At 38.8% G+C, this 12329-nt stretch overlaps 1 protein-coding gene across 8 annotated transcripts in view; it reads left to right on the forward strand.

Annotated features, from left to right (window-relative positions):
* DIAPH2 (diaphanous related formin 2) overlaps nt 1-12329 on the forward strand; it is a 233921-nt gene that overhangs the window by 42057 nt on the left and 179535 nt on the right. For all 8 annotated transcript variants that reach the window (XM_030498240.1, XM_030498235.1, XM_030498237.1 and 5 more), the window contains 5 exons: nt 84-200; nt 1417-1535; nt 2624-2688; nt 4478-4582; nt 5340-5936. In XM_030498240.1, the coding sequence (XP_030354100.1) occupies nt 84-200; nt 1417-1535; nt 2624-2688; nt 4478-4582; nt 5340-5936 (1003 nt within the window). The remainder of the gene's footprint in view (nt 1-83; nt 201-1416; nt 1536-2623; nt 2689-4477; nt 4583-5339; nt 5937-12329) is intronic.

The raw sequence follows: 12329 nt of genomic DNA on the forward strand, positions 1-12329 counted from the left end.
ACTGGGTTTGGGGTGGGTGTTTTGTCCTTTTATATTTTTGTTTTGTTTTTTAAGTCCTTGTATTTCCTTAATAATATTTGCACTGATGTGAATGAAGTATTTCATCTACTGTATAATATGTTGAAAGATACTTCTTCCGAAAACTACTTCTTGTCAATTCTCCAACATTTCCTTCTCATCAGGAATGATTACTATGTCCGGTAAGTGTCAGGTTTGATTTTTCTGGAGGGAGTAGGGCGAAGAATTGAAATCAGGACCCTGGTAAACTGAATAGCTCATAACCATGCTTGAATAGTTGCTTTCTAGCTGATGTGTTAGTTGTCTTTCCACTCAATGTTAATATTGAAAAGATCTTGTTAAATGCAATAATGCTTATTTCAAAGGCTTGAAGCTTATTATAACACCCTCATCCCAAAATCTGTTTGCTTACAAAATCGTGGGATCACAGACTGGTTTGTGTTGGAAGGCACCTTAAGCTCATCCGGTTCCAACCCCCTGCCATGGGCAGGGACACCTTCCACTAGAGCAGGTTGCTCCAAGCCCCTGTGTCCAACCTGGCCTTGAACACTGCCAGGGATGGGGCAGCCACAGCTTCTCTGGGCACCCTGTGCCTGTGCATCACCACCTTCATGGTGAAGAATTTCTTCCTGATATTTAATCTAAATCTCCCCTCTTCCAGTTTAAAGCCATTACTCCTTGTCCTACTGCTCTATACCCTTGTAAAAAGTCCTTCCCCAACTTTCAAAAAAGCTGCTTATTTTAAGAAGTAATTGTTTTGTCGTAAAGGAATGATAAAAACAATCAGTATGCAAAGTGATTTATCTAAGAAGTATAATATAACCCAAGAAAGCTTCAGTTTTTATTTTATTTTTTCTTCTCCTAATTGAAGTTTTGGAATTTCATCAGTTCAGGTTTAAGAGTTTATTACTTTGAGAGCTCAGTAGTATGCGAAACTGAGATATAATACCTTGCACTAGTAAGAACTAGTAATTTTGAGCACAGAATCCCCTAATCTTGGGGGTTCCCGATGTTGTTGGGTAGAGATTAAGGGACTACTTAACTCATTTTCTAAGTAATTGAATAGCGGTACTGTTGCCAATGATAGAATTCACTGTGTTGAAAATGTGCTAAATAATTCTTGCAGCATATATTGAAAATATAAAGACGCTATACATTTTATCGGATACTCTCTGGCAAAGGGTAGATGAAAAGTGCAGAGTGTTTGTGGAGTCCCGAACTTGAGATTCTCTTCTGAGAAACCGATAACACTGCTTTATTAGCCAGAGGACAAATAAGACTTGTTCCTTTTACTGGCAATTGTATAATTCGTACATTAGTAGGTTAAAGTTGCCTCCCCCATGTTGCATAAATGATTATTCATGTTCTTATCATCTTATAAAATGTTTTCTGTGTTAGACCTCAGTATTACAAGATCTTAGAAGAATGCGTATCACAGATAGTATTGCACTCCAGTGGCATGGACCCAGATTTTAAATGTAGAGGAAGAATGGACGTGGATTTTACTCATCTTATTGGTTGGTATCCTATAAGCACTTTGACATTGTTTTAGTGAAGCGCGTGGTTTTACTTTGTATTCTTTTGTCTAGACTTCAGTTGACTCCGAATGTCTTCAGTTTTCTGGAATTAAGCATGTAAGCTACAGGTGTACTTGTGGAGAAGACCAGATGAAATGCTGCAACTGTTAATAAAATGACACTGATGACGTTTGCTTCTCCAAGTGTGTCTTGGCTTGTGTCTGAATACGATAGTTTTAATAACCTGAAACTGCTTGTTCATAAATTCTGTGAATTTCAGGTCTAATTTAAATTAATGCTAATTTAAAATAGTGTTAATTGCTATTGGATTTATAATCATAATATGGTTCATTCTAAGGATTTTTTTCTGTAATATTTTCCATGTATTTGAGGTTAGTTTGAGGTAAACTGATCAATTAAAGCATTGAGGGACTGTGGATGTTCAGGTCATGTTGGAAGGAAGCAGCTGAAGAACTACTGTGCCATTTAGATGGCAGCTAACAGCATTTAGAAGTGGGGTTTTTATGCTTAAGGTTGATTGGGTAGTTAATTCTTGAAATACAAGTGCATTTTTGGGGTATTTCATGGTGGAGATAATTATTCCTCAAGAACAAAATCGTTTGGGAAAACATACTTTTGGTGATGTGGCAAAAGGAATAAAGAAAGGATGTTGTTCAGATGGACTTGGGGAATTGGTGGAAAATAGCTTTTTAAAAATTAGCTTGCATATCTAAGAAGTATTTCTGCATTTTCTGTTCACTTATGTCTCTAGGAACATGATCTCTTCTTAAGATAGGGATAACTGGTTTGTTTAGAGTTTTACACTGCATAAGAAGTTAATAGAACTGCTTTGTACCATTGTTGAGTGAAAAATCTGTGCTTCACAGTTTGCTTAAATTCTCCTTGGCTACGGACTAGTTTAAGTGAAATAAGGAAATGCTTGGTCAGTGCAGATCAACTTAGTAATTAATTGTATTTTTTGTCTCCTGCTTTGGTGTTATGGGGTCATAGAGCCATTATGATCAGAAGGCACCTCAGAGCTGTGATAAGTTTTACCTGATTTGTGTGGTGTTTTATTTAAATTCTAGATGCATGTGTGGACAAAGCTAAAGTAGAAGAGAGTGAAAAGAAAGCAGCAGAATTTTCCAGAAAAGTAAGTCCTAATCATCATTCTTCTTACAGTATAGAACAAAAGCCTGACAGGAACACGGTATGCTTGTTTCACAGTGGAAATGGTGAAGTAGTGTATCTCACAGGCAGGATGTTCTTTCACATGTAATAGCTCTGTGGGTTTTGGGGTTTTCTCTGCATGCATGCAAGGCTCAGAATCGATTGACTCTGAGTTCAAAAGCAGATGAGGGGTATTAGGTGTACATATCTTCAGTTGTATTCCTCTGCTGTAGATAACTGATGGAGAAAATTCCACTTGTATTTCAGGACAAAACAGCAACATAGTCATAGTTAAATTCCTAAAGTGCAGCTATATGCTTAAAAAAAAAAAAAAAGGAGGGGTTGGGGGGGGGGAATGTTCATAAATCTTCATATAGCTTTGTTTAAGAACCTGAAGAAACTTATTGAGAAGCAGTGTAATTCAATATTTGAAAAAGCATTGACTCTTTAGGCACAGAAATGCTAGCATTAAAATACTGCCTTACTTACTTATAGTTCCCATGGTAAATTATTATGTTATGAAGGAGAGTAATTTACTTCCTTATTATTCAAGTTCAGGAATCTTCTAGGGCATTTTGGCACCTGTTTTGCTGAAATTTTTACTATTCTGATTGAGTTCTCTTTTATTAGGAACTTGATAACTAAACCCTGTTTTGGTCATGGGCGGTTCTGTATCTAGGAATAAATGAAAGGTCAGATACTTAAAATGAATTCTGTAGGAAGAACTCCAGATCAGTATATTTCTTGTAATAAAATTTTGGGGGTATTTCTAAAGAAATTGATGCCTGTCTTCCTGCTTTATCGCCATTGGTGTTTGTGCTGAAAGTATCTTCATACAGCATGTTTTTTCCTGTTTCCTCAATTATGTTAATGGCTAATTTGTTCATCTCAGCGCATCACATCTTGTCTAAGGATAGGAAATACTGAATGTACTGTATTAGCTGCAGTAACACTGAAGTTCATACACCATGTTGTTGTGTATTAAATGCATTCAAAAGGTAGGGTTTTTTGCTGGTCTGGTCGAAGAAGCCTTTTGTAGGCCAAAAGGCAGTACATGTTCTGGAACACTCAGTGTGGATGCATTTTTAATAAGAGCTTTGGTGTCTGAGTTTCACAGAAAACAAATTATTTTGGTGTTTCCTGGCAGCGTTATTTATCATAATGTACTTTGCTAGTGGCAGTCAACACATGTTCCTCCTAGTGATAACGTGTTTTGTCCTCTGGAAGAATGACTAATAGAAGCTTTTAAAGATTATAATAATCTCTTAAGCCTAGCAGACAGTAGCAGGATGAGAATATACAGCAAATGTCTCACAGTCAAGTAAACTGGTCTCGTGTTTTATATGGGGACATCAAGACTAAAGGGATCACTACCACTAGTTTATTTGAGTATCTCCTGTCTTGTTACTTTATGGATGATACTTCTGAAATGGCACACGTGTTTAGATTTAAGCTCGCTGCAGGAGATGTATACTCAAGTTTAGTTTGATAAGTCTGCAAGGTTCTGTTGGGGAGAAAAAAACCTGTTGAACCTGCAGCTGTACTAAGTACTTGGATCTGACTGGTTCTGTGTAGGTGACTTAGTGATGGAAGAAATCATGTGCTACTAAAGAGCACAGGCTGGAAAAATAGTTGTTGGATTTTTTTTTTTCCTTCTAAGTTACAAATGTATCTATTGCTCTAATTGTGATACTGTTCCAAGAAATCCTGGAAATATCATATTTAGTTGGATGTAAATGGACAAACACTTTTGTGTTGGTTAATCATTGCAGTTTGATGAAGAGTTCACAGCTCGACAAGAGGCACAAGCAGAGCTTCAGAAACGAGAAGAGAAAATCAAAGAACTTGAAACAGAAATAAAACAGCTACGAACCCAGGTAATAGAACAGTGTGACAGTATGTTCCACAGTTGAGTTGAATTCTATTTATTTTTATTTAAAAGTCTTGAGGAACAAAAATCTGTGAGGAATTTGTACTAGACTAGCATCATGTTCCCACTCCAGAAACCTCTCTGATGGTTTAACATGCTGCTGTTTCTCTTCACTGTTCCTTTTGCAACTTATTCGAATGGCTATTGCAATTGCTCTTTCTTCCTATCACCTCAGAAACAAATGCAGACAGGTTTAAAAGGAAGCATGGGAGGTTGGGTCATGTCCCCCCCCAACAAGATGTCAGGATACTTCTGAACAGCTGTGGTCCCATAACCTCTTGCTCTGCCATAGCTGCTTCAGTGATTTCTGTGGAAATTTTTCCACCAGCAAATTAGAGTTCAAATTCAGTGTGCTTATTACCATCTTTGCCCCAGCTTGCCAGGATATGCTAAGTGGGATGAATGTTTTGTGCATTGGTAAGAAATAAAATGCTGTTTTGTTCACTTAAATGTTACTGCTACTATTAAATTTTCTGTAAAATGGAACCTATTTATTTTTATCAAAATGCTAGGTTATTCAGTTTACTTGGCAGTTTTATGGTACATGCTATAATCTATTGTTATTGCTTCTCATTTAAATAGGAGGACAGTTGCATTTCTCACTTCATTAAGGTACCATTGACAGCAAGGCATCCTAGTTGGTTCAACTTGGGATTCAACTACCTCCCTGCCCCAGTGAAAAGAATTCCTCTTTTATATTTCAGGGTCCAGGCCTGACAGGTCAACTGACAGAAGCAGCAGCATTACCTCCAACGCTACAAAGTGAGAATGCGCCACCGCCTCCAGCACCGCCACTCCCTGGTGGAGCAATACCTTCTCCTCCACCACTACCTGGTGCAGCAACACTGCCTCTGCTACCTGGGGGAGCAGCAGCTCCGCCTCCAGCACCTCCACTGCCTGGTGGAGCAATACCTCCTCCCCCTCCTCCTCCACCACCTCCACTGCCTGGTGGAGCACCACCTCCACCACCACCGCTGCCTGGAGCAGTAGCACCACCTCCACCACCACCGCTGCCTGGAGCAGCAGCAGCACCACCTCCACCTCCTCCGCTGCCTGGAGCAGCAGCAGCTCCTCCTCCTCCTCCTCCTCTGCCTGGAGCAGCAGGACCACCTCCACCACCTCCGCTACCTGGTGGAGCACCTCCTCCTCCACCACTGCCTTTTGGTGGGCCTCCAATGCCACCACCTCTTGGGGGTGCTCCTTTTGCTCCCTTTCCAGTGATACCAGCATTACCACATGGGATGAAGGAGAAGAAAAAGTACAAGCTGGAAGTCGCAATGAAGAGAATCAACTGGTCAAAGGTATTACAGTGTTTGTTTTTATTCCCATTGGTAAAAAGTGCTTTTGAGAAAGAAGGAGGTAATGTGCTAGCATTTATATTAGGTTGTTAATAGTACTCCTGAGGTTTAGGGAATTTATTCCATCGGTCCTGGGTGGGAGCAGTCCCCAGGCTTCCCCGGTAGCTGGGAGAGTGCTCTAATAAGGAAATGCACCCTGGAGAGGCATAAAGGGAGGCACAGTGAATGTGCTCTTCCCCGTGGCGTGGACTCCCATAAATAAAGGGCCACAAGGATGATCAGGGATCTGGAGCGTTTCTCCTGTGAGGAAGACTGTGGGAGCTGGGCCTGTTTAGAGAAGACTAAGAGGGGATCTCATTAATGCATATAAATGTCTTAAAAAGCGGGTGTTGGGAGGATGGTGTCAGGCTCTTTTCAGTGGTGCCCAGCGGCAGGATGAGGAGCAATGGCCATAAACTAAAGCAAGCAAGTTTCACCTCAACATGAGGAAGAACTTTTTTACGCTGAGGGTGGCAGAGCACTGCAACAGGCTGCTGGGGCGCTTGTGGAGTCTCCCTCTGGAGACATTCAAAACCCACCTGGACACTTCCCTGTGTAACCTGTTTTAGGTGACCCTGCCTTGGCAGGGGGTTGGACTGGATGATCTCCAGAGGTCCTTTCCAACCCTGATGATTCTGTGATTCTTTATCCAAAACACTTTTGATGTACTATGATTTAGTTGGTATTGGTTTTCAAACACACCTTATACTCTGAGGTAAGCTCCATTGTTTAACGCTGCCAAGAGCCCATAACACCCCATATTCTGGGATACCTGTAGCTAAAAGCTCTCAAAAATGTTGGCTGATTTTATATAGAGTTAAGTTGTACATGTTTTCAGCTGTAATTGATATTTGACTTCCCAAGTGAGCACTTCAGAGGTAAAATGTCTCACTTTATTCACTCTAGTAAAAAGCAGAGTTAAAGCAGATTTAAGGTATCAAACAATTAAAATGTTGTCATTATAAATCATGTAAGTACTGTTTTTAGCAAAAAAGTTGAGTTAAAGGATTGCTGAGTTTTAGGACAGAGGAAATGAATCTTGAAGTAAGCAATTGAACGGAATACTGGTGGGAAGACTGCCGTTTCAGAATGTGGACAATCTGGAAGTTGACAGAAAGAAACATCTGGAGTCAAGGCATAACTACAGCTGTTTGCTTAATCGAAGTAGCTGTGTCTGAGTAATGAGAAAGGATGGTGGAAAAAGAGATGTGTTAAGACGTTTTACTGGAGTCTGTATGCAGTAAAACTTGGTATGAATGGACTTTTGGAAGCAATGCAAAGCAGAACTCTGACTTCAGTTTTGTCTTCTCTGGGTAAAGCAAGCCTTGGGAGCCATAAATTATGGGGCTTTTGATGTTTTTTTTTCTCCCTGCCTTTTTTTGAGGGTGGGTTGAAAGTGGATCAGGCTTTCAGAAACTGTAATTTGAGCTTTGATATCTTCTCAACCATGTTTGCTTTGGTTATGCCTTCTATGAATTTCATATTTTTCCTAATTAAAAGAAATAACTCCATACTGACCATGGCAATAAATATACAGACTTAAACTACTAAAATTTTCTGTTTAAGGGCAGATGTATTGACATGAAGTAAAGAATTATTTTAAGATCAGTCCTCTGAATAAACACAGTAATTTATTATAAATTAAAGCATCTAATTAAGAAATGAAGCCAATTATTTTTTGTCCTCATTTCTGTTGTTCTTGTGACATGTTCTGGATGTTTGAAAGGAGATTTAACTTTCATTGCCTTACCAGCCGGTCAGTGATAGGTGTACCACAAAACACACTTCAAGTGTTTGACTTTCTCAAGAAAGGCTGATGTTTACCCTGTTATGGAAGTTGCAAAACTTACCAGAAGGTTCTGAAGGCAATGGTGGTGTTAAGCACCAGTTTTTATTGTCAGCATCAAAGAAATTTTTACTAGAGTGAATATTTAGCTATCTAGTTTTGTGTAAAATTATTACTGCATCTGATTTAGCAATATGTGGTTTAATATTAAACTTAAAGTCATGGCTCTAGTAGAGTGTGGAGCCCCTCCCCTTCCTTTACTTTACATATATACTGTATACTGTAATGAATTTTTAAATAAGATAGAGCTTTGTATTTGATGTGTGACAGCTGAGCATCCCAGGAAAAGCTGACTTAGTTCCAATACAAATGCTTTGTAAAAAGTCGGTGGGTTGCACATTGATGAGTGGGAGATACCTTCTCATGGAAGCTTTCAGAGAATGTGTGCTAAGCTCAGTGCATGGATGTAATGACAGTCGGAGAGGGCAGGAGGTAACTGCTGTGTTCTCTTTCTCTTTTGGCCCTGTCATAGGGGCTGGTCTGAGAGGACACCTGTGACTGTGCTGGGTGATGTGGAGTGTGGTCGGTGTGACAACACTCACTGAATGCGATTGTACTGCAAAGAGCTGCTTGTATTGTTGGCCCGTATCAAAGCATAGTGAAAACCTGTGATGACCCAGTTGAAAAGACAGGGTACCACCCAGTGAACATGAATTGTGGCTTTGCATTAAGTTGTCTGCACATATCCAAACCATTAGCAATAGTTTTAAAGCAGTTTTCAAACTTAGGTAACAGCATGCTCTTTCCTGCAGACACCTTCTAAGTCTGCGATGGCTAATGTAGTTGCAGGTTCAGAGGATGCTGGTATTTGTGCTTTAATGCTACGTGTGGGTTAGTACTCAAGAGATGTTTATTGCGTTTTTCAACTCGGCAATGTGCTGTGGCCACAGGGAGGAGCTGTGGGACTGCTCGAGGGAAACGCGTGGGCACCATTAACTTCCACTAAATGTGGGCTTCTGCACAGTCTTAACGTGGTTATATTTAATCAAACTTCATTTGAAAAAGCATCTTAAAATAGAAGCAAGCACAGTCTCTGATTTGCAAACGAATTGGTAAGAGCAGTCATTAGTTATTACTTGCCTCCTCAGTATAATAGGTCACTTTGTCAAGTTAAGTTGTGCAAATATCTAGGTATGTGTTTGCGTACCTGTTGCTTTAAAATCCCCTTTTTGATCAATATAGGCACTGTTCCTTCCATATAAAGGAAGTAAATTTTGGGTACCAGGTAATTGCATCTATCATCAAGACTAAACCATTACATCTTAAATGCAGTTTGTGGTTGGCAGTCTTTAGCATTATAAAGCGTGATAGATGTATTGAGATTTGCTGTAGGAAGAAATACATAGATTACCAAATCATCAAGGCAGATCAAAGGAGGACCTTTCTATATTGCATGCCATCTGGTTTCAGCTCTAGCTTGGACTTTAGTATCTGCTATTTATTCGTCAAGGTAATCAATCTTTTTACTACCAGCTGGTGTCTGACACTTGCCTTGAAACTATATGCTATCTCAACAGTGTGTTGGTACCACGAACTTAGTAAAATCAAATTATTGCTGAAAATAAGCTGTTAAGTGGCTACAGATGATCACTGCTGACCATAAGTTCCAATTTAACATTGAACAATTGTCCAACATGTAATTTAAATGGCACTCTGAAACAGTGCAAGTGGGGGTTTTTTGGGGTGTTTCACAGCTGGTAAAACTGTTGTGAAATCAATATGAATGTAGGTGTAAATCTTTGTATGAAGTTGGGTGTTACCATGTTGTCCTGGAGGGAGCTGAATGATGTGGGATGCCAGTGTTGCTCCTGGCTGAGGATATTACATTCTTTCAATATGAAACCTCTGAAAGGAATCACATAGTTGCATACAATAACAGTCCTTTGTAGACTGTTTTTCCAATATTGTTACGACAGAGGATCCTGTGTCCATGGAGTTCTCATGTAGCTGACCTGCCCTGTCAGACACAGTGGGATTTTGGTTTTAAGAGCATATGTAAGGATGGATGGTCATAGAGCAACTGCATTGGACTGTGTTTGGAAATCATTCTAGTTTTTCCCATGGGGTTTTTCAGGTGATTCAAAGCAAGCTGCTTTGTATGATTTCTGAATATATACTGGCACCACTTGAAGAAGAACCTTTTGGGAACTAGTAATGACAGAAGTTTACTGTTGGAAGAGGAACTAGACTGTCCTCTGATATTTTGGAATACTAATTTGTTTTTCAAAATAAAAAGTAAGCTTGAGTTTTGTGATCCTCTAAGTTCTGAAGTGTTGGATAGTGAAATGGCTTTGGAGTACTAAATGAGAGCAGTATCATGAATGATTAATCCCACTAACTTTGGAAAGAGGAACATAGAGGGCTGAGATAAAACCTGTGTTAGAAATGCATGACATGTCAATTTGTAGTTTGTTTCACCAGAAGAATTAATGTTTATCTAACTTACACTTAGTATTTTGCTACTGGATTTCAAAATATTTGGAGATGTGTCAAAATCATCTGCAAGTGCATGTAGCAGCAGCAGTAGCAGTTTAAGAACAGGCTTTCAAAATGCTTAAGTAAAAAGATATTCAAAATAGTCAACCATGTTTTAAAGGTATCAATTTTAATTAATGTTAAAATAAATTCTAAACTCTCCTTCTATATCTGTGATTCTTATAAAGTAATCTGCACATAAGGCTGCATGATAACTCTCCTTTATCGTGGGAGGAGGAATTAAAAGTATCTAGGGAGAAAAAAGACCTGAAATCTTTGGGTGTGGGTAACACACATCAATGTGTGTTCTCAGTGCTACAGCACAGTATGACAGTGTGGGAAAGTTCAGGCCTGTAACAGAGAGTTGTCAATGAGGGTGATGTTACAAGTAATTGTAGAGAGTGCAGCAAAATGAATTCAGTGAGAGGTTTTCTGTGTTTATTTACATATAATTCTCAGTGCCTTTCCAGAAAACAGCACAATTTTTTTGAGAGTAAATATTAACTTTAATCCCTCTGAATTTAAAAGAAATGGTATAGTCCTGCTGTTTCCTTAAAATGTCTTTACAAATTATCTTTAGCCTCCTGCCAGCCACACCAATGTATTCTGGTTTTGTAGAAGAAAAAATTGACGAAGTAGCCTAGTTGTATTATTAAAAAGAAACAAGAATGTATGAGTTGTCATAGTGGAAAAGATGCTCATGTATTACTTGGAGGAATATGGCATTACCCAGTGTTGGAATCCAGAGATTTGGGATTGTTTTTTCCCTTTAAAATTAATCTAGCCATATAAAAGTCCTTTTAGTTCATGTACTCTTCTGAATCATTTGAATTGCACAATTTTTTAACCTTTGAAACCTTTATATAAAAAACAGTCACTTCCCCTCTTATGAAATGTTTATTGTCTCCTGAAGGTATTGTACCAGTGAATATCCTTGTCTCGTTTCTTTTTAGAAGATTACTGTCTTCAAAGCTCCTATCATATAATTTTCTGGATTTTTTAAGAACTGTGTTACCTCCTTTTGAAATGGAGCTCTCATGTTTTAGAAATGCATTTCCACCTGGGCTTTTAAGAAAATCTTTTGTGGCTGTTATTTCACTTAGCTTCTCGTATCATCTTTGACATCCAGATTTTTATATCACCCAAACAGATACAAGGGGTTATTTCCATCTTGAGTTTTTTTGCTTATAGAATATACGTTTCATCACACAACTATATTTTGCCAATTTTCTTGGGGGTGGTGGGAAGAAACTTTGTATGCCATTGACAATATAATTCATTCCTGAAGTTGCTGCCTCTCTTTTACTTGCCACTGCTTTGTCTGGTTAGGATAGTTTCTGTCCTACAATTCATTTATCTTTTCCTGCCATACATGAGTGAAATGCATAAATAAATGAAACTTTTCCCTGCTTGTAACTTAGGCTTTCTACACTCCGTTGTCCTTGTTAAGTAATACCTGATTCTAGAGTCAGTTGCACTAATTTTGTAACTCTGAAATACACCCAAAAAAAGCTTTTCAGTTTATAATACATGTGTGATTGCAGCCATTTTCATTGTAATCAGTTATGTTCATGTGTTTATCAAAATAATTTATAAAATGTACATCTTCACGCTGTGTGTGACAGTGGGAAGTAACTGCAGATGGACACCTTGTTTAAGTGCTCTGGGAGCCATGCCAAAGATCTGCATACTGAGGAACAGGAAAGTCTATTCGATCATCACTTTTAAGGAGCCATCAGTTTGGGAATGAAATTCTTACTGTTTAATATAGTGCCTTTTGTTGTAACTGTCTTCACCATTAGAGTTGGATTAAGGTAGTTTTTAAAAATGTCTCACCTGCAGCTGGTGGTAAATCAGCCCCACACGAAATAATTGATCATACGGTAAAAGGTGGAGGACCGATTTGTTGCAGTGAAGTCCCAGTGAGGCTTACAAACATAGTATTGATGAATCTCCTGTATATCATTTGGCAGTTAAATAGCCCTTGAAAATTAATTGGCTTCTAAACAAACTTGTAAATGAGAAATGGGAGGACT

The sequence above is a fragment of the Strigops habroptila genome, chromosome 9, assembly GCF_004027225.2.
Source record: "Strigops habroptila isolate Jane chromosome 9, bStrHab1.2.pri, whole genome shotgun sequence".
Lineage (NCBI taxonomy): Eukaryota > Metazoa > Chordata > Aves > Psittaciformes > Psittacidae > Strigops > Strigops habroptila.